Source organism: Panthera tigris, chromosome B2 (genome assembly GCF_018350195.1).
Source record: "Panthera tigris isolate Pti1 chromosome B2, P.tigris_Pti1_mat1.1, whole genome shotgun sequence".
Classification (NCBI taxonomy): Eukaryota; Metazoa; Chordata; class Mammalia; order Carnivora; family Felidae; genus Panthera; species Panthera tigris.
This window is the reverse complement of record NC_056664.1, coordinates 53673358-53696915: the sequence shown is the minus strand read 5'-3', so window position 1 is coordinate 53696915 and position 23558 is coordinate 53673358. Positions and strand designations below refer to the sequence as shown.

Here is a 23558-nt window from a genome sequence, read left to right as displayed (position 1 = left end):
TTAATTTGGATTGCCTAGCATAATTTTATTAGTGTTCCCACATAGAATATGACTTATGAAGTGGAGAGAATGTTTGTTAACCCCAGTAAGCAGTACTCGACTAACATGAAATAAAAAAGAAATTTTTATAGTAAGAGTAATTTATAGACATTACACAATAAAAACCATCCCTGAAGTTAAAAAGAAAGTAACTGTTGCATAGAAGGCACCCAAGAAATATGTGTGGACTGTTGACCATGTATCAATTTCTGTGTTAGCTGTTTTTATATATGGTAGCTTTTAAAATGATCACAGTCCTGTGAAATAGATGACACTATTTCCATTTTTATCTGCGTATTAAATGATCACATTATTAAATTACTGAAGAAACTGGGGCTCAAAAGGGAAACTAATGTACTCGACGACATACCTTTTAAATGATGGAGGTGACAGCTCAGGAGTCTCAAGTCCTCATATGCTTCTGTGTAACTACTTACCATAATACCCTGCAGGTAAACTAGATATCCAGAAATGGAACTGTTGACCTGAGCAACTGTGCTAGGGCAGTGTTGAAAACTAATGATATTCAGCAAAGATACATGAGAATTCTCGATGAATTTAAGAAATGTCTACATGAATAGTATATATATAAATGCCAACTAAGATCTTTGTCCCTCGTAAGAAATTAGTGAGGGACATCAGTCACATAACTTAGAATTAGCCGTCAGTGAAAATGGCATTAGCAGCAACTCATAATGTGAGGAAAATTGTAGATAATAAGAGAACATTAAAACACTCAGCATAAGTGAGAGCAAAACCACAAATGAACTGTTCTGTAGTTTTGGGTATGTCATATTATCCCCAAGAAGGTGAAGAGCCTGGATTATGCAATGGGTAATAAGAATGATAAAGTACTATGATATAGTGGAAGAGATTACAAAGGATAGCTCTTATAGGTTCTACTTAAATAGGTCATTGATTCAGATGGTAACCATGATTATTGCTTATTGTTGTGAGCATGGTATAATATATAGAATTATGGGATTACTATGTTGTATGCCTGAAACTAATACAACATTGTATGTCAACTATCCATCAATTAAAAATAAAATAAATAAATTTTTAGGAAATTTTGTTCCTGATTCTTTCTAGGAACGTCTGTTTGTTGTGTTCAGTTTTCAGTGGAAAGAATTCAAATAATAAAACTACCATATATCTGTACTAGCTTGTACTTGTTTTGTTTGTATAGTTTAAATTTTCTTGAAAGAGTATTAAAATCTTTTCACTGAAAACCACAGCTGGTAAGAGATCTTAGGTGAATAAGCCTCACTGTTGCCCCTAACCTTGGTTTTCATTCAAAAGAATAACAAGGTAGACTGGATTTGATGGACTTAGATCAAAAGGATGTCACAAAAGCATCTGATGAGTAAGTAGCTTAAAAGCAAGAGAAGTAGAGTTAACTGAGAATCAACAGCCTCTGGGATTCTAAACTGCAGTAGATTAATCATTCTCCTAGAGTTTGGATACAGAGGACTAAAATTCCCATTAGTAGCACATGTTCTTCATAGTAGGTGTTACAGTCAGACCGTTCAGCTGATTTTTCTGTGCTCTCATTTAAGAGTGTGCTCAGTTATCACAGTAAAACTGATTTTGTTTTTCTTTTTGAGAGAAATAAAGCTCTGGCTTCTAGCTTGACATTCCGCCCCTGACTTGTCCTACTTTATCAGTCACTGCATGCAGATAACTGCCCCAGAACATTGATGAAAGCCAAGTTCCCAAACAGCAGCACTCACTGTGAAAACATGTCTGCCTGAGCAGGCATGAACATGAATGTTCGCCCACAGGCCACAAAGAACAGGGCAATATGTGCGGTAGAGCCAGGTGAAAACCTAAGGTGGTAGGATGGTAAGGTGGTAGGATGGAAAGGTACGAATATGTCACGACTCACATGGTAGAGGGGTGGTGTGTTTGGCAGAGAGATTATTTCTGCTTAATAGTTTCTGTTTGTCCTAGTCTTGTTTTTAGTTTATGCCATTCACTGGTTTGAATTTCCTTTTGAGGCCCTTGGCATTCTTTTCATAAGCATGTTTTACATACATTATGTAACCAAGGAGGACTCCACTTTCTTAGGATGGATTGTGTTCAGGAGCACGCCATTTAAATATTTTCTAATCAGGCAGCCAGAAGCTTTTCACTTGTCTGAGTGTGTAGTTGGATAGCAATTATTTTGTTCATTGTTTGCATTTTGAATTAGAACTTAATGGGACCATCATATTTCATTACATTAAATGTTTAAAGATGCTGTAATTGGGAAGATTAGACTGTAAGGCTGTGGTCAGAATCATCATGTTTAATAGTCTGACCTGGAGGCCTGTGATTAAGCCGCATGCTTGGATTCAGTCACACCTTACAAGCTGAACTGGATTGGACTGGTTTAATACTGGGAGGAGGCCCTTTAGGGTTTGAAATGTTCCCATAGGAAGTTGGATTAGTGTTGATGAGGGGATTTTTTTCCCTTCAGAACCAGGTCTGCCCTTAGGCTGCAGAACCCAGAAGTCTGAGGGTGTGTGTATGTGTGTGCGCATACACACAAGTATGGTCTCTGGTGTGTGTGTGTGTGGCCATGGGCTAGGCAAAGACACAGAGCCCCGAAGGTTATAATTTTTGGAAAAGTCACAAGTATTTCAGTTTTTGAGGCAAAATCAAATTGCTTATTTGCCTTACCAGATAAACTCAACACAGTTGAATTCTGAGAGCTCACCGTGAAAGCCTGGTAAATTTTATAGTAGGTTCTCCTACTATACTGTGGTATTTCTTGCCACAACCCTACTTTGACTTGCATCTGTGACTTTTATATAAAAAAAAATAGCAACTAACAAAATGTAATACATTAACATAGTAAAATACTCAAATAGAATAAAGGCGAATGCATTGAAATGTGATCTCTTTCCCCAGATACCCAGTCCCCTTCCCTAGAGACAACTATTCAGTTTCTTTCATAGTCTTCCAGAAATGTTCTGTGCATATACAAACACGTGTTTTGGGGCAGGGTGGGGGGAGGGTCAGCTTGTTGAGGTATAATTTACATAAGCACCGAATCTTGAACATTATTATAAATAATCTTTTCTAAAACACAGTTGAGAGAATGGCATATATGCTATTTCACATTTTTCTTTCTCCTTAATTTATTTTGGATGTCTTTCCATATCAGCAGAAATGGGTTTACCTTATTCTTTTAAAATGCTACAGAGTGTTCTGATGTATGGATGTAACATTATTTAATAGTATTGTATTGATGGACTTTACATTTTTTTGCTATTAAAAAGTGTTGTATTGGACTTTGTATGTGTGTTTGTGCAGATGTGTGAGTGTGTTGGTTTGACAAGTTCCTAGAAGTAGAATTTCTAGGTCGAAGGGTAACGCATTTAAAGTTTTAAGACCTATATCTGGATTGTCTGCTAGAAGAGTTGCACTGAAATACCCTTCTGTACTGTTTCCCCTCCATGATGCCTTTAAGAAAGAAAGATTCCGTTATTTGTTAATGACATCCTAGCAGATATTAAACCCATTCATTTTTTTCTATTCTTCTTTTAAGTTTGTTTATTCATTTTGAGAGAGAACGCGAGCATGCAAGTGTGCACAGGTGGGTGTGGGACAGAGAGAGAGGGAGAGAGAATCCCAACAGTGCAGAGCCTGACACAAGAGTCGAACTCATGAACCATGAATGAGATCATGACCTGAGCTGAAATCAAGAGTCAGACACTCTACTGACTAAGCCAGCCAGGTGCCCTCTCTTCTTTTTTAATTTACCCTTTTATTCATATAATTTTTTTTCAGCTTTTAAGGTATGTGCCAGAGCTGAAATTGCAGGCTTATGTTTCCCTCTGGTGTGCAAGCTATTAGTCTAAACATGTATGTGTTGAGAGTTTAGGGGAAAATGACCAAGTAAGTTGGCAAATTTGAGAGTGATGTGATCATTTAAGACGTTAGAATGCCAGCAGTGGGGGTGGTCTTGAGGTAACATACAAGAGAATGTGGGCCACAATGCCAGAGGTTTGGGAAGTATGTAATAAACATCAGATTCCTTCCCTTCCTGCTGCCCACCCACTAATAACAGGGCACGTGACTGTAAAGCACAAGAGAAGCTGGGCTTTGCTGAAATACTCCCCTTACTTTGAAACTTGACATATGCTTCCTTCGTCCTGGCTCCCTTCGACATTTTCTTACCTTTCTCTAACACTAAGATTTCTCTTCTGTTGCAAGAGTAGCTGACATATCTTCTATCCATCTATTTTTCTTTGATAGGTCCATCTGTTTTGTTGCAATATGTCTTTATTTCGACTCATTTTCAGATTCCTGTTATATGTTATTTTGTGATATGAAGTGGTTTAATATTTTCTATCAGACTAAAAAGTAAGTTTATCCCTCTTTTGGAGGCATATTTATCCCCTAGAGAGTAAGATTTACTTAAGTTCACTAAAATATAGGTATTGAAAGAATTATGTCTCTATCAAAATCAATACTATTCTCTGTATTTGTTAAAGTGTATGAAGCTGTTATGGGGTTAATTGTTCTTTGTGAATTGAGACTTGTAACTCTTTAGGTATCTTTTAATTTCCATTGGTAGGTTCCAATCTTGAAGTACTAACTAAACTCGCTGTAAATCATAGCATTTTTCGTACTTTGCTTTCTGTCTTGTTGGTAGAGAGTTACTTTATAGAAAAAAATAGGAAGAAAATTTGAAATAAATTGAGGCATCTAGTTCTGAGAAAGGGAAAATTACCTTCATGGCTTTGTTTCCTTCTACAATACGTGCCCAAATAGGAGCATAAAGGAATATATACACCCATTTACAAAAATATGGGTGGGTCTCTTGCATGTTCATCTTTATTTGCTGTCCTTTTTTTTTTTTTTCCGCTGAGGGGAGGGGGCTGAGGGGAGATACTTTTTGTACCAATAAGAACAGTAAAAACATGCTAAGCCTGAACATGATTTAATCCAAACAGTCATCTACGGGAATTTGTTATGGTAACTGCTGAACTGCCATAGGATAAGTGAGGCATATTGAATACATATTGTTATTGTGTGATCTATCAGAGAACAAATGTTGAGTAACGTATGTGGCTTCATGCATCTGTGTGTGAGCAGGTGCGTCGTGTTCTGGAGTACAGACGTTGTTTTAAGACTGATTTCTAGGTAAATGGAGGTTTTGTTTTGTTTTTTTTTTTATTTCCACATAATTTCCTTTCAATTCCTTGCATGCTGCTGAGTACATACTAGTTTTCCAGCAAAGCCTGAGCCTGTGCGCGCCCAGCTACCTGCTTTGTCTGTGCATGTACTCAAGCAGTGAAGCGCACCAGGAAAAGTCATATGCAGATGATCAGTTTCACTGTGACTTCATGCTTACCAGCTTCAACTGGTTCTGATCAGCAGTCTTTTCCTATCTGTGTTAATTCACACCTTCTCTCACTCATACTGCCTTTTCTCCCCTTACTATCAGCTGATGATCTGCACTCCTGCTCTCAGAGAATACTGACACCAGCAAGTGAAATGTCTTTCTCTTTGCTACCAAAGATACAGACCTGACTTCGTTTGCATCCATCCCAGCCCATCTTTGCTCCTGTTTGACAGATGAATTCCTCCTCCACCTCTCCAAGGCCTGTATCCCTCCTCCTGTGCTCTGGATCCCATCTCTACCATTGCCTCAGAAGCCTTCTTTCTCATTACACTAAACCTTTCTCCCTCAACAGATCTTTCTCCTTGAATTTTAAGCACGCTGAAGCCTCTTGGCTAATAAAACAACAAAAAAAATTCCTCTCTTAACTCCATGCTTTTTTCCCGTCTACTGCCTCACATCATTCCTTTCCTTAAAGGCCAGACTTGTCAAAAGAATTGTCTGTACCCTCCATTTACATTTCTTTACTCCATATTTATTCCTCACCTCACTTCTTCTGGCCTCTGGCCCCATAATCCACCAAAACTCTTCTAGGGTCAAGAATGACTTCCATGTGGCTAAATCCAATGGGTCGTTTTCAGGCCTCATTTTTCTCCTCTGTATTTGACCCTACTGACCATTCTTTTCTTCTTGAAATACTAGTCTTTTTTCTTTGGTTTTTATGGCTCCACACTGCCCTGGTTTTCCTCCTGTTTCTTGGGCTCTTCCTGCTCAGATCTAGGCCAATACATGTTGGGAGTTTTTGGGGGGTTGCCTGTTGACTTTCTTTTCTCTCTGTGTTGACTCCCATCCATGCCCACACCCCTAAGTTCTGTGGATTTGACCTTCGAAATATCTCCTTCCCTGTCTGCTTCTCTCCACTGCTGCCACATTCTTTTGCAGTCACTATGGTTCCCTACTGGCTTCTGTGGGAATACTTTCAATACTTGAGATTTCTTCTGCATGTAACCTCAGATCTGATCATTTAGGCCTGTAACCTCCTTAATGCATTTCAGTGCATTAGTTCTTAGAAAAATATTCAAAATCCTTTAAGAAATTCATGAGATTTGGGGCCTCTGGGTGGCTCAGTCAGTTAAGCGTCTGACTTCAGCTCAGGTCATGGTCTCATGGCTCATGAGTTCAAGCCCGGCATTGGGCTCTGTGCTGACACCTCAGAGCCTGCCTTGGATCCTCTTCTTCCCTCTCTCTCTGCCCCTTCCCTGTGCACACGTGTGTGCACATGTTCTGTCTCAAAAATAAACATAAAAAAAAAGTTCATGAGATTCTGCATCATCTCTGCCCCTGCATCCTTCCAGTCATCTCTTACCATGTGTCCTCCTGATGTTGGCTCCCATCCCAGGCAGTGGTCTCCTTGTTCTCACGTGGCCTCCAGGCCTGAACATGTGCAGGCTTTTCCCCCTCTGCCTTGGTGCTCAGGGTGTTCTTTCCAACCAGGTTTTCTCCTGGTTTACTCCTGAACTCCCTTTAGAGCTCTGAGCTCTTCGTATGCCCAGTGCCTATATTCTTAGTGCCTCTCTGCCCAGCACATAGTAGGTGCTTATTAAATGTTGAGTGAATGAATGAACTTGCTAGTTTGTTGACTGGGAAGAATTATTTAGGATTAGTGTTACCGAAGTGCCAAGTTAGGCCTTCTGTGACATTTTCATTACATTGGTTACATGCCAGTGGATGCTTTTTAATAACCCGTGTGTATAGTGGTTTATATTTAGTTTCACAGGTACTTTCACATAAATCTTCTCTTGAGACCTTGGACAAATCAGTTGGCTTCTTCAGATCTAAAATGGCTTTCTTCCACTGCACACAAATCTCAAGACACTCCCTGGAATTCCAGATGATTCTTATAGTTCCTGATTTTCTGTAATCCTTGATTTTCATTTTTTTGTAGGAGAAATGAGAAACCTGAGACACAGGTTTCTGGATGCATGTTCACAGTCAGAGAACAAGTTAGGACTAAATCACAGGACACCTGAGTCACAGCCCTGTTACTTGTTTCTATCTCGGTAGAGCCTTTTCGCTCAAATATGTAAAAATGGTCCTTTAAATTATTTTAAAGTTTGAAAAACTGTGGTAAAATATACGTAACATTTACCATTTGGTATGTTAATACACTGTTGCTAAACCATCACCACCATCCATCTCCAGAACTGTTCTCCCACCCCCCAAACGCTGGTAATAACCATTCTACTTTCTGTTTTTTTGTGTGAGAAAGAAAATTATTGCTCAGTGTCCTTCCACATGATCAGGTATCTCCTATCGTGAAATTTATTTAAGTGATTTTTATTTCTTATTTTTATTTTTTTTTAAATTTTTTTTTTTCAACGTTTTTTATTTATTTTTGGGACAGAGAGAGACAGAGCATGAACGGGGGAGGGGCAGAGAGAGAGGGAGACACAAAATCGGAAACAGGCTCCAGGCTCCGAGCCATCAGCCCAGAGCCTGACGCGGGGCTCGAACTCACGGACCGCGAGATCGTGACCTGGCTGAAGTCGGACGCTTAACCGACTGCGCCACCCAGGCGCCCCTAAGTGATTTTTATTTCAATGAAACAATCTGTCACCAAATGCTGTCTTCGTCAGCTACCTCGTTTTACAGTCTATTCTAGAGTTGGGCCAATATGAAATGTGACTCCGCCCCATCCCCTCTAATCCTAAACGTGTTCTTTTCCTCTTGATTTAAGCAATAAAAATCAGCACTGGAAAAGAGGGAAAAGGCTTGCTGTCTCCTACTGAGAGTCTAAGGCAGTAGGCATGTTTGTGTCTGCTTTGTGTTTGTCTTGTTACATAATTATCTGATAGTGTTATGGATTTTTTTTTTTTGCCAGTGCAGAATATGGATGATTTTGAAAGAAAATGAGAAATGTATTAGAGGCAAGAAGGATTTGAAAATGATTTAGTTCCCAGACTTGCCTGATAAGAATCACCCTGGGGGAAGGGGAGAACCTTGTTAAAATACAGATAACCAGGCCTTTCTCTATATTCTGTCAGTCTGGAGTAGGGCCTAGCACCATTCCAAGTGTGGAAAACATTGTTACAGTATATATTGATGAGTACTGTTTGGGTGACAGTCTGGAATTACATTTATTTCATACAGTTTATTTTTCTGAATATGCCAGCATGCACAGACACACTCTCTTGTGTTTCTTGTATTACCATCATCATTATCACTTTCCCCACCAGCAGAAGCATAAATTCTTCTCTGTTTTCTTTACCTTGATTTTTCAGCTTCATATCGGATGTTACGATTTAATTAGATTTCAGTTTATAATGCCAGCACAGCGCAGCACCTTGCTCAGACTTTGTAGAGAGATACACCTGGGTTCAAATCCTGACTGCCCTTGTCAGCTTGCATTCTTCAAATTACTTAATCTCTTAAAGCTTAAATTGTTTCATCTGTAAATTCAGAGTGATAATTATACTTTTTGAAACTTTGTAATTTATCCCTTGCCTGTTGTTTTCACTGCATGCCTGTTTTCCAGATTGTTTTTAGCAGAGAAAGCCTTTAGGAAACCTTAAGATGTGTGTTTGTTTAGTTCGTGGAGAAGTTATGGCATTGTGTTCTGTCCCATGTGGATTTTGATAAGGGTGTGAAATCCTGATTGGAAGCTATCGATGGTAGCTTTATCTGTAGAAATTAACAAAAAGAAAAGGAACAAACCTAGGAATCAGGAATTTGAACCAGGTGCCAAATGGTACCTTCCAGTCCTCAAAGCTATTCATTTCTTTATAATTTATTCATTTTTCAAATATTCGTGTGCCGAGCATCATGCTAGATATTGAAGATACAAACATGGCTAAAACAAGGTCTGCCTTCAGGCAGCCTGCTGTCCATTGTGAGAGGCAAGTGCAGAGTTAGAATGAATTGTGGCAGATACACACATGAGGATAGTAGACAGCATCTGGGAATGTAGAAAAGCAAGACTTACAGGAAGAATCTGAGTTGATCAGGTTGTGTCATGTATGGGGGTGAGGTATGCAGTGGACATTTGTTGAGCAAAGGAAAGAGACAAAAACCCGATGTGTTTTTGCTTTGAGAAATGGACTCTGCTCGTTTCTCTTTCTGTCATGATTCCTAAAAGGGAAAATTTCTCAAGAGGGTTCAGATCCTGGATAGCCAAAACTTACGTCTATACCCACACAGTAAATAATGATTGAATGCCAATTGAGAGCCAACACAACCCAGTAAACCCTATGAATTTAAATAAATTTTGCATACTTTGAAAAAACATCCTGATTTGGATTCTGACTACTAATGTTAGATCTATCCTTGCAGCCATTATCATACTTTTGGTTTGGAATTTGTTAATCTTGTGTCTGCACTAATGCTCTCTTCTCTTAGGTAACTTTTATCAGTGTCCCTTCAAGGATGTTCCAATGGCCGTTTCTAAGTCTAAGTATTCTGACTTGGTTTCATGTTCCTTGTAGTTGAGCATTTCAGTGTTTGGCATGATGTAATGTGGAAGTCTTAGGTAGTGTCTTGTGCTAATCTTTAGCCATTTGTAATACTGCATAAGTCAAATTTTCTCTCAGAATCCTAATTCTCATGTGAGCTAATATAATAATAAAGAATTTGAGTACTGAAAAGTTACTTTGGGGTGTCTGTACCAAAAAATATCTTACATAGTTTTAATGTTCTGTTAGTTTGGCTATCTATTAATGTGGGTGGTAACATATATAAAATATATGTCTGTCTATATATGTGTGTTGTGTGTGTGTGTGTGTGTGTATGTATGTGTGTATATGTGTATATAAATATAAACATAAATAAAAATGCCCATATACATGTATATATGCCTGCAGTTTTGTATGTGTGTGTGTGTGTGTGTGTGTGTGTGTGTGTGTGTGTGTGTGTGTATGTATGAGTGTAGCCTATTGTATAATTTTTTTGTTTAGAGAGAATGCTCTTTTAACATGGGTGTTATATGAAAGATAAACATTACTTTTATCCAAAATTATTTTGTATTATGGCAGTAGCCACTTTGAGACCTTTTGGTCCTATATTTTTAAACAAATTAAGGGCACTAAGCATGCATACAAGTGCTTTGCACTTGGGCTTTGCTTTCAGTTTCATCTTATGGTCTTATCTTGATTTTATACTCACACTATATAATTTGTGGTATCTTCTTTTTTTAAAATTTGTTTTAGGTTTGTTTATTTTTGAGAGAGCACATGAGTGGGGGAGGGGCAACGAGAGGGGGACAGAGGATCCAAAGCAGGCTCGGTGCTGACAGCAGAGAGCCCAGTGCTGGGCTCAGAACTCATGAACCATGAGATGGTGACCTGAGTTGGACGTTTAACCAACTGACCCACCCAGGTGCCCCTACTTTGTGGTATCTTCTTGTGTTTTTCTTTGTAAGCTGTTTTTAATCATTTATGGAAAAAAAAGTAGGATAAAAATATATGTTTTTTAAAAGTGCTATCTGTGAACATTGAGTCATTAAGAAAAGATTATATTATTCCAGAATAATAACACAAGTTAAGAGTTAGGATGGCCCTTTTCCCATAAAAGACTAACATATATTACTTTCAGTGGCAGAGTATTACATTATACGATTTTGAAAGGTTTGAAGAAAATAGGGAAACTAGAAAAATTAATGCAATATAGGAACATGGTTGTTGCCTTGTACCTGTTTACAATGTAGTGTAGACTTGGGTTAATCAAACCTAAGATGGGAATGAAATTTCCTATTAAAGTTCCACAAAAAGGAGATCTTAAGCTGGAATGAAACCTTTGGAATGAAAATACAAACCTGTAGGTGGAAAATAGCTAACGTTTTAAAAGGTTATATGATCCCAGTGAGCCTGTAAAGAAGAAAGATAGGTCACAACACAAGCCTCTTCTGGAAGCTCCAGACACGTAGAGGAAAGGCAGAGTAGAAGACTGAAAATGACTGAATGGTTAGGAGATGAGTTTGGAGAGGGATAGGATTTTGAAAACGTTCAGGCTGTTCGTTTCTCTTAGTGGTTTTACAATTTTTTTCTTTTTTTCTTTTTTTTTATTAATTTTGTCTACTGCAGTCTTTTAATAGAGGAATGTCACTTTGTTTTTTGTTCCATTAAAGTGTTAAATATCATGATAAAAGAGGTGACTTATCTCAACTCAGTGTATTATACAGCTGCCTTTGTGCTGAAATGACTATGTCATTCTGAAGGAAGTTTTATGTTTTATTCTCTTAGTCAAAAACTTGGTTCTTCAATGACTTTATTCATTCCCTCTGGGATTACTCACTGTTTACTTTCTTGCTAATGGCAGGGTTCGTATAACAACATGCCCTTTCTTGTTGGGAGATTTGGCAAACCCAGAAAGGCTGGTTTTTATTTCTTCAAAATGTGTGAACTTTATGGAAGCAAAACAGTTTTTTGAACTTTAGGTATTTGTTTTTGTCTAAACCTAAATTCACCTGTTTAGTAATCTTGAAGTTGGCAGATTCTTCAAAATACTTCTTTGGGAGTGAAAAATATTATTTTTAGAAGTATGTCACTTACCTCTATTGTTGTCAGTAGATTTATTGTTCCTATAATAAATGTAGGATCACTTTTAAGTAATCATGTTGGTGCATATGAAAAACGTTAACGAATTTGCTAATAATTTCCCGGGAAATAGGTAGGTAGGTCATGGCGGCTACATTTCAAGGTTCTGAACACTTTGAAAGTTCTTTAAAACTGTAAGTAGATTTCTTTGAGGTCTGCTTTCTTATCAGATAAAAAGAAGACTACAAATTGTTGTTTACCTTCCTAAGATTAAGAGTTTTTCATGTAAACAGCTTTCCAAGTAGTATTCAAAATAATTTGCATTTCAGTCCTTCTCCATGACCTCTCCCACTCATTCTGCAGTTCCCAGATGACTATTCTGAGCAAACCCGAATGTCTGTGGGACATTGTTAAGAGCCAGCCTTAGAACTTGATAAGAGTGGGTTCTTAACTCAGTGATTTTGAGGGTGGGTACCACTCTTTTTGAGCTTTACTGTTTCCACATTTGTTTTTGCATTCTTTTAATGCTTTGCTTTTGAGATGAACATTTCCTGACTGGCTTTTGGCCTTGTGTTAAGTTTCCAACTACCACATTTTGCCACTGTCTATGCAAGGAGTATTTGGGAAGTCTTTCCCTTTTCCTGTCTTGTATATAGACAGAGATAGCTTTGAAGTATCCCTGTGGTTTAGTGTAACATGCAAGTCTCACAAAATAGAAAGGGTTGAAGTCTGGTGTATGAGTGTGTGTGTGTGTGTGTGTGTGTGTGTGTGTGTGTGTGTATGTGTGTGTGCTTGCACCTGTGTGCATGTACACGGGCATGCACATAGATGCTTGTGAAGATGTAAACTAGTGCTTATTTTAGTCTTTCATTTATGATTCAAATTACTAATTAGCCAACCTACTTACCAACTTACTGCTAGATATTTGTTGTCTGCTAATTCTTTGTCACTCTTTGCCTCAGCAGAAGGATAAAATACAAAAGTTTATTAATACATGGTTCTTGCTGACTTAGAGTTAGCCGGTTGTGAGAAGCAAGATGTGCATGCAGCACATTAAATAGTGAATTAATAGGGCAGGGAAGTGTATGATTATTCTAAGGGCCAAAGTGACGAGCACAGGCCCAGGAGTCTGTAAAGAGTTCAGGCAACAGAGAGAAAAATGAAGGTTGGGAAGATGAGTGAAGGCTTCACAAAGGATGATAGTGCTCGCAAAGATGAGTCGACAGCAATCACAGCACATGGCATCCTGTCCACTGGGCGGTGGGTGCCAAGGAAGCAGCATTGAATTCATCATAAACCTTTGTGTTTGGGGAGTAACTGAGAGGATGCTAGTTGGATTGGAAGGATGCTGTTGGAATAGTAGAGTTTATGATTATGAGGAATTTGTAGATTTTGTTGAAAGTTATCAGCTTTTTATAATTTCCTTGCTACACTTGGTTTTGGCACACAAAAGTTTTTTTTTTTTTAATTGGGAGAGAGAGAGAGAAAAAGCACATGCGGGGGGAGGGGCAGAGAGAGAATCTTTTTTTTTTTTTTAAGCTTATTTATTTATTTTGAGAGAGTTCACAAGCAAGCGGGGGAGGGGCAGACAGAATCCCAAGCAGGCTCTGTACTGCCAACTCAGAGCCTGATGTGGGGCTTAAACTCAAGAACCGTGAGATCATGGCCCAGGAGTTGGACCCTCAATTGACTGAGCCATCCAGGCACCCCAGCATACAAAAGTTTCTGAAAAAAGTAAGCATTGTTAAATATTTGATGAAAATCTCTGTATTTCAACATAGGCTTATTATTAGTATTTGCAGAGATGGTATGTAAATGGATAAACAAGTTTGTGTAATGTTGAATTAGCACGTGAGAAAACTTAACTGATTGCAGTGAATTTTTTCCTAGGCCGGACCTGATAGACATGAATACTGTTGCTGTTCAAAGCAACCTTGCAAATTTAGAACACGCTTTTTATGTAGCAGAAAAAATTGGAGTTATAAGACTTCTGGATCCTGAAGGTGAGTTGTTCTGGCTAGATGTAGACTGGCATGAAAGTCTGGTCAGAAGTAATCTGTCAACATTTTGAAATAATTTATGTGGCTGCTTTTAGATGTTGATGTCTCCTCACCTGATGAAAAATCAGTAATAACTTATGTGTCATCTCTCTATGATGCATTTCCCAAAGTCCCTGAAGGTGGCGAAGGCATTGGTGCAAATGTGAGTATTGATTTTTCCCTACTAGAAGCTGCGGATTCAGTAATGACCAATTAATGACCAGTTAACTGAATTCTTTGATAGAGCTTTTTGCAGTATTTAAATGTGAAATATTCTTTAAAGAATTTGAGTTAAGATGCTATTTAATGAACCAGTACTGTTTGCATTTTCATGACACTATTCTACCATTATGATTAAAGTAGAACTCAAAAAAATTTGTTCTGTGTCATAAAGTAAGCTGTTTAGAGTTACATATAATTTTATAATTAAAAGCTCTAAAGCACCGAATTTTGGAGTTTTACCTTTCTAACTTGCTGCTGTTTTATATTTGCTCTGTTTGATGTCCTTCTGTATCTGCAGAATATCTCACCCCTGAGATCACTTTCAATGTTACTAATTCTCATAATCTCATGAAATAAGTTGGCTAGGAATTGTTTTTCTGATTTAAAGGTGATTATCTAGAGGAAGGTTATTTGATTTTGCCAAATTAACAAGCTACTTCATAAGCAGAGTGAAGTGTGGTACAGAGAGCTTTGGGCTCCTCATTTGTCCACTGTTTCCCAAACATTTGTGTAATTCAGTTCAATGGTGCATTTTGTAGTGGTCATACAAACAAATATGGAAGCATTTCTGGAAGAGAACAGGAAACCATCAGTTGTGCGTTAGAGGATGAGCCCCTTCACCCTGGACTTCTCCCCTTTCCCTTGCAGATACCTTTATTCCTAATTTACTTAGAAGATTTTGGAGCTCATCTTTTTCACCTCTGTGTGCTTTTGTTTCTGGACTTACTTCCATTCTCTTCTCCCTGTTCTTTCTCTCAGAGGTGTATCGTCTTCTGATCCCTGAGTAACTTGCTCTCCTCCTCATCCTTTACTGTGATGTCTGCCAACAGTTGAGTGTTGAGCGTTGCTTGAGAATGTTTCTCTTGGCCATTCCTTGCCTTATCTTCTCCCTGCCTTCACCCCATTCCTGCCTCGTACTCCTTACTAGGATGACAGCTTTTCTACACTTTTCTGCCTCTGTTTTATTTCTCTTCCCATCAGCACTGCACACGGTCACCAGATTGATCTTCCTAAAACCTGATGTCTTTGGCTTGAAAACATTCAATGATTACGTATAGCTTGTTAGGTGAAGTCCAGCCTAGATACTCTGACATTGAAAATTCTGCATACCTCCTTTTTTAGCTACAGTGTTTCAACACAGGCTGTTTGCTGGTAGCCAGGGCATTTCTAGTTCAGAGTCCTACTCACTTGGGGCTCCCTATCTTTTATCTCTTCCTCCCCCTTGCCCCCCGACACTTACTGGTTGTTGCAGAACTGCTCAAGGACTTCTCTCCCAAGAATACCTTGGTGATTGTTTTGGGGCACATATATAATGACCTGATTCTTATCTCAGCCTTTATCATATACTACCTGTTTCAGTTATTTCAGCACTTAATTAACTACTGCTTTTCAATTTGCTTAACTGTTTATATTATGACTCTCCTGCCTCCCTATCTAGACAGTAACTCTTTGATAAAAGCTATTATGTTTTAAAGTATTAAATTCTTATTACAACACATAGTATAATGCTTTGAATGTAATAAGCACTTGTCAAATACTTTTAATTCAACAGAGCAGGTGACAGCCTTCCAGTTTCTTTCCATTTTTATAAAAGGTTTGCTTAATGAGTAATCCTACCACATACATTTTCTATAATTTTTATTCCTGTCTGCTTTCCTGCATACTCTATAGACCATTGAATTCAGGTATACAGTGGATTTAGATCTAGAAAGGTTGGAGGACATAGCAGCTAACTTGGCTTGTGCACGCTCTTACTCCCTCATTGTGGGTGCCTGGAAAACCCCAAAATGATCACAGTGTTTCTTCCTGCTGCATTTGGATGCAGCCTCAGAAGCCATCTTAACATAGTGCCCCAGGCAGCCACCATCTCTGGATCAGAAGTGACACTCATTAGGTCAGTCTTCGTTGTCAGATGATGGTGGCATGTTTTCACATCTCTTTATGTGGGGCTGTGTGAAAAGTGAGAAGACAATGAGCTGCTTCTGACTGACCAGCTTAAGGACATATAAATTCACAGAATGACCTTTGACTAAATTGTGTTAGATATGAATGTTATTATTTGCAGACATGGATCTTGTCATTTTATTGTTCCAGGATGTTGAAGTCAAATGGATTGAATACCAGAATATGGTGAACTACCTCATTCAGTGGATTAGACACCATGTGACCACAATGTCTGAGAGAACATTTCCTAATAATCCCGTAGAACTCAAGGTCTGTGTCACTGTAGAAGTTACAAAGGATTGGGCTTGATTATTAAACTTTTAAATAATGTTATAATAGTTCCATAATTTCAGAAGTTCAAGAAAAATTTCCCTTGGCAAGCCACTAATAAATAGGCAGTTTTTACATTTATTCATCTCCCATTGCTCAAAGAAAATGGAGGTAAACGTTAATAATGAAAACATAATAGCAATAACACCTTAAAGAAATTTATAGTCTCTTAGCTTTGAATTGTTGGGAGTTAAAAGATGTAATTTGAAAGACCCTGGAACTGACATTGCCAAATTGCTTTTGGTGCATGGGGAATGCTTGGAACCCACCATATGGCCCAGGCAGGAAGGGCTCTGGGAAGCTGGCACAAGTTTAACCATGGTTGGGATTGTGCCTGTGGTTAAACCCTGTTAAAAACTCCTGTAGAGGTTTCTTTTTGTAAAGCAAGAAGCACATACTCTATTTCACCATGAAATGAGAAACACATACCTGACTTTCATTTCGTAAGACGTTTGCTGCTACCTAAAAACAGGTCCAACTCTTTGAGGCAAAGACATCCTAGAAATAAGAATTATTTCTTAAAGAATTTTATTTCTAAAAGAATTATAGATATGTAAAACTACTGATGACTATCATCTCATTTTGTATATTTGGATTTGTAATAACAAAGTAATCTGCTTTATTTTAAGAAACGGATAATGTGAATATTAACAATAAAGTCTTAATTCCTTGAATTATAGGCTTTGTTTTTTGATCAAACTGGAATTGCAAAAACTGTAATAACCCAGGGTGGGTCCTGTTAAAATTATTCATCGTGTTCATGCATCCGTACAGAACATCTGTGGAACAGTTTTTATTCACATTGCCATGGGGAGTTTGTCCTTGGCGTGAAGTTACTTGGCATGTGTTGATATGATGCTTTTTAAGTGTCCTGAAGTTGTTTGTGTGATGTCTTCCTTTGTGGATGCAAAACTTCCCAGGGCCAGAAAGATGTCCCCCTTCTTTCACCACATCTACCAGGAATGGTGGTTAGCACATAACATAATGGCATCCTGAGCTTATTTTCTAGTGGGTGTCCTGAAACATTGCATTTTGAGTTCAAAGCCATTTTCAGATTTGAGGTTCAGCTTATTTCCAAGTGGGTTCCTATTGTCCAGACACTTGGGTAAATTTGTATTGGCTTCTGATTAATGCAAATTCTTAAGGTTTTGGAAGAAATTTGAGTGGCTACACAGATTATTTGCTGGTGCCTAGGACAGCACATGATACATAGACGAAAACATCATGGGGAAATGCCAGTAATTTCATTAACCAGTAAAACGTTGAATGGAATCCTTCAGAAATCCTGCCTGAAGATTTATACGGAATTTTTTTAGAAAAACAACATGAATGAAAATGAAATAATTTGTATATACTTATTAATGTGTATATGTTTTATCTATATAATTTTTATGAAGGTCCTTTTTAATATTTAAGATATTTTCAAATTAGTATCTACAAAGTAGATAATTATGTAGTTGAAACTTCTATAATAATAGCTGCAACAAATAACATCTATGTTTGTTTATTAAAAGATCTGTTTAACTTGGCCAACAAGTTAAAGTACTATAATGGAGCATGGGGTCATTTTACTGGGACACTGGAATCAAGATTTAGCCCTATCTATATGATAAGAATTCTGTTTTCAAGGATAGATCCATAATACAGAAGAGAACATTTTTTTCCTTTTGGGAATTGCATCAGATTATTTTTCCAAAAACTGAAAGCTAAAGGGCAGCATTTGGAAAGTGAATTTTTTAAAAGATATGTTTTCTTGTTTGTATGATGAGAGATTTTTAGTTAGAACCATATTAAACTCTGCCATGGCTTATTATTATCCAGATCCCTGCATGGCACATGTTGAATCACGACGCACATCAGTAATTACACCCTTGTCAAATCTTGCGTTCTGCAACCTAGTCACCAACTAGCTGGGAATCCGTATTGTCCTTGAGTGTCAGTTTTATAAAGCAATTCCACTGAATGCATAGAGCATAGTAAGTGGCATTTGAAGTGGTACACTGTGCGGTAATGAAAATAGGTCTTTGAAATTTGGGCCTTCATTTATTTTCCCTTTCATTCTAGGCACTTTATAATCAGTATTTACAGTTTAAAGAAACAGAAATTCCACCAAAGGAGACAGAAAAATCAAAAATTAAACGCCTATATAAATTATTAGAGGTAAGTAGGAATTTCCTTTGTATTGTCAAGCATAAATCTTTTTTTTTTTTTTTTTCATCCTTGCTTCATACTACATTTTTTTGTTCTCTCAAGATTTGGATAGAATTTGGACGCATCAAACTACTTCAAGGTTATCATCCAAATGACATAGAAAAAGAGTGGGGGAAACTCATTATTGCCATGCTCGAGAGAGAGAAGGCACTTCGACCAGAAGTAGAAAGGTAGGCCTGGGGATGTTTTCTGCCATGGGTATCAAGTTGGGCATGGGGAGGTGTCTCTTTGTTCTCATAGGAAGAACTTAAGTTTTGGAGCCAGGCAGGCCTAGGACCAACATTTATATTTTTCATTTCCTTTGCTGCATGACCTTGGATAAGTCACTTACTTAGTCTTTCTGATTCTCCCATTTTCTTATCCAGAAACTCATCCAAGAGATGTGAAGAGTAAATCAGTGAAGTAATGTTCAGATAGGACATGCTAGGCTGGGTTGGTGTGTGAAGTCTTCTCTAATAATCTAAATTACCTGTGGGCATTTCCCATATATTTAAGTCATCAGGGCCTGGATCCATTTGCAGGTCAACAGTTAATTTACTTCGTTTTTTATTATATTTTTGCCAAGGCCATCCTTCCGTGGGGCAATGGAAGCCAGACTCGAGTCTGTCTCCATTTAAAGGGCAGCGAAGTGGCCTCTAGAGAACACTCAGGATATGCTGGTTCAAATTCCTACTTCCACAAACGCAGTTATTCCATGAAATCATCACTGACTCTTTATCATTCTCTCTCTCCCATTACACCCAGTTGCCTGGGAAAGCACTGCTTAGTCCTTAGGAGATATTTGTTGAGTGGATTTGCCTCCATTATAGTACTTCCCTCACAGCCTGTCCTATGTATGGCATTGGGGAAGGGAGCTCCGTAGGGGCTGACCCTCACAGTATAGGCCTGTGTGGTCCGGTGCACCTCTCTGGCCTTCTCACTCCACACCCTTCTTGCTCCCTACCCTGTAGCCACACTGGCTGCCTCTCAGGAGCCCTGATGTGCCAAGGTCCCACCCTCCTCCATACACAGGATCTTTGCACCATCTGTTCCTTTGGCAGGGAAGTCTCTTTCATCCTCCATGTCTCTCTTCACTCCTGATCAATCTCAGATCCCGGCTCCAGTGTTACTTCCTCATGAAACTTCCTGTGGTCTCCCATGCTGGTTCAGATGTCTTGGTTATAACTCTCATATTTACATGTATTGTTCTTTCATATCACAGTTGTAATTTTATATTTATTTCTGTGTCGTTTGAGTCAGTGCTGCCTGTTCACAGTTACGAGCCCCAGGAATGTGGAGACAGACTTGGTTTTGCTGTCTTTTGTGTTGCCAGTGCTTAATGCATTGCCTGGGACACAGGGAGCGCGTAGTGTGCTCAAGTTCTTTGTGTTCCACACATGACTCCCGCGTTGTTGAAATAGGAAAGAATAATGCCTTGAAGATATGAGAGCAAGGCTAATGAGTCATTCATTTATGAAAATACTGATTACACTTCTGTTAAAGTGTAATATTCTATCTGCATAACTGGATCTAGATCCAAAATAAGCTTGAAATACCCAGGATGAACCTTTTATGGAGGAGATAATTGTGGGTGATTAAAATTATACACTAAACTAATCATCAGAAGTAATGGAAAAGTATGTCTCAGAAAGGATAACGGAGTAGATTTTTAGTTGTCAGAATAGTAGCCGGATTTTAACGCAGTGGTTGAGTTCAAGGTCCAGGAGCTAGTCAATCCTGGATTAGATTTTTAGCTTAACTTGCAAGCTGTGTAATCTTAGACAAGTTCATTAACCTCTCTAAGCCTCAGTTTCCTTATTTGTAAACAGAATGTAATAGTACCTACCACATTTGGTGCTTATAAGTATGTGATGAGGTCATGCATATGAAATGATCAGTTAATTTTCTGGCACATAATAATTGCTTAATAAATGCTAATGCTGCTGTTATTATTTCAAGCTTTTCTGCTTACTAACTATATTTGATATGATACTCTCAAATTTCCCCTTTCTTGCCATCTGAAAAGAAAAATAGCTACCTTTAGAGTGGAGAAGCAACAATTTTGCTTTGTAGTGTTGGGTATATGAAAATACTCTAGGAGCTTGGTTGGATAAACGCCTTCATTTTTCTTGACGCAAGTTTTTTGGCATTAACTATTAACTGCAAGTAATAACCATGTACAGTGAGAGTGTGTAAAAGGTAAATGAGAAATAACCAATGTTCTTTTGCCATGTGATAACCTATAGAAAGGAAAAACAAGCACAGACAAGTTGAATTTGCAAGCATTGCATTGATATTCTTCTACTTTAGTGCTTTGGCATTCTTTCTTTCTTTCTTTCTTTTTCTTTTTCTTTTTTTTAAAGTTTATTCATTTATTTTGAGAGAGAGAAAGCGTAAGGCAGGGAGGCACAGAGAGACAGAGAGGGAGAGAATCCCAAGCAGGCTCCACACTGTCAGCATGACACGGGGCTCGAACCCACAAACCGTGAGATTGTGACCTGAGCCGAAGTCTGAAGTTTAATAACTGAGCCACCCAGGCTCCCATACTGCTTTGGCTTTTAAAAATATAAAGTAACAGTAGTAAGATTAAGTAATGTTCTTGAGAGCACATCATGTGAAAAAAGGCAAATGGATAATTTTCCAGTTAATTTAATCTAATAAACAAATGACATAGAGGTTAAAATGGAAATGTACTTTGTTTCTCGTCAAACTCACTTGTTTACATGTGCTTATAAGTACCAGCTTTTAGCCAGGAGAGACAGACCTGGCCCTTTACAAAAGTCAGGCTGTGATTGAATATTTGTATTTTTAAGCTGGTGATTGGTATTGCCTGAATAACCTTTACAATTGTACCTGGGCTTCAGTGAGAGGCACCTGAGTTGTTTTTTAGGTGACTGCAACTGGATGACTCTTGATGAAAATATTTGGCAAATATTTTTCAGTGACGCCCTGATGAGGCTGCCTTGTCCATACTTGTAGAGTTTTCATGCAGGCTACAAAAGGCAAACCTCAGCTAGCAAACGCATGGCTTTAGGCGAGATTCTTTTGAATGGTTACCAGCACATTATTTGCTGTATGTTGAATATGCAAGTCGGAGCGTATTTAAGGAGCTATTAAAGCTGTAACATTTAGCTGTGGTTTTCACCGTTAGAAGTAGAGCTTTCAGCAGACCTTCTACTTTTTAGTCTACTTTTAATGGTCAAAGAAAGAACATCGTTTCAGGAACAAAAATGCACAGTAGTAGTTACAGCTACCGTAGCAGTGATTCTGTGTTTAGTAACACTACTAGCACTCGAACCAGTCTTGATTCAAATGAAAACTTTCTCTCGGTTAATTGTGGTCCAACTCTGATCAACTCCTGCATTAGCTTCGGCAATGAATCCTTTGATGGACACAGGTATGGAATCATCGTTGTAGGATTGTGTTTTGCTTTTGGTGGGGAATTATTTTTCAGGGGCGGTAAACTCTGTACTTCAAAGGGAAAGGCTTTAATTTATTTTGTCCCTTCTTGTAGGTTGGAAATGTTGCAGCAGATTGCCAACCGAGTTCAAAGGGACAGTGTCATCTGTGAAGACAAACTGATACTTGCCCGAAACGCTCTCCAGTCTGTAAGTTAATTTTAGGAGCCATTGGGATTATGGTGGAGGGGTCTGTACCTTTGGATGAAATAAAATTTTTGTGTAACATTTAGTTGATTCTTGGTATTGTCTTCTACTGAAACTTAAAGTTTGTTAAAGATTGTGATCACTGTTTGCTCTCTTGAGGAAGAGTGAGCAAAGAGAAAGCATATTTTTGAACCAAAAGGGAAAACAGAGAAGACCTAATAAGTAGCTTTGCATTCCAGTATTTTGAGTTTCATATTTGAGGCTAGTTTGGAAACTTGTTTCATAGAATTAATATTGAGTTCTTTAAAAATACAGGATTCTAAAAGATTAGAATCAGGAGTGCAGTTTCAGAATGAAGCAGAAATTGCCGGGTATATACTTGAATGTGAGAACCTTTTACGCCAGCATGTGATCGATGTACAGATTCTTATTGATGGAAAATACTACCAGGCAGATCAGTTGGTACAGAGGTAAGATTGCTACGTACTCATACCTTATCCTTTTGTGTAATCACTTCATGGGCACTTGTGATGGGAATGCAGAATGTGGCAGTTTTATGAAATACATTTCTTATGCTCTTTGCAGTTGAAAATGTGTGTTGCCTTAATTCAGATGTATTTTGAGATGTTAAATAGGTATTTGTTTTTCAAAGATAAGTAATAGAAAAATACTTTATAGCACATACAATATGGAATACTGCAGTAATATACTTACGGTTAAAATAGTTGTATGACATTTGAAAAAGGGAAAATATAAGAAAGTATCCTTTATAACTGATTTTTTAAGTTATCGATTTATGCTATCATGAAAATGTTTATAGCAAAATGTTGAAAAAAAATGTCTAAAATTCTGTGTCTCTGAGAAGTGGGTTTAGGGGTAGGGAATGGAACCCTTTCAGGTTGTAGACTGTATATATAATATATAATATATAATATATAATATATAATATATAATATATATATATATATATATATATATATATATATATGAGATACATATTAAGCAAAAATTATAAATGATGCTTTGACCCAGTAATTTCACTTCTAGGAATTTGTAATAATTTTAAATATAGAAAATATATAAATAAATAAAAAAGTTTTTTGTTCATGTCAGAAATATTTTATAATAACAAAATTTGGAAATATCCTACATGTCAAATAATAGAATGATGACATTGTAGTGCAGTAATTATGTTCACTAGAAAGACTATGTGATAATATGGAAAGTGCTTATTGCACAAATTCAGTGAAAAAAATTGTGATGCCAAATTTTGTTAGTATGATTATAAGGACTTTTTTTTTTTTTTTTGAGAGAGAGAGTGAGCACG

The 23558-nt window shown here is 37.8% G+C and overlaps 1 protein-coding gene across 4 annotated transcripts in view; it reads left to right on the top strand.

Annotated features, from left to right (window-relative positions):
* The window catches only part of DST (dystonin), a 491592-nt gene that overhangs the window by 296487 nt on the left and 171547 nt on the right, over nt 1-23558 (top strand). For all 4 annotated transcript variants that reach the window (XM_042986591.1, XM_042986590.1, XM_042986592.1 and 1 more), the window contains 7 exons: nt 13792-13904; nt 13997-14103; nt 16257-16376; nt 18501-18596; nt 18690-18817; nt 22141-22234; nt 22547-22701. In XM_042986591.1, the coding sequence (XP_042842525.1) occupies nt 13792-13904; nt 13997-14103; nt 16257-16376; nt 18501-18596; nt 18690-18817; nt 22141-22234; nt 22547-22701 (813 nt within the window). The remainder of the gene's footprint in view (nt 1-13791; nt 13905-13996; nt 14104-16256; nt 16377-18500; nt 18597-18689; nt 18818-22140; nt 22235-22546; nt 22702-23558) is intronic.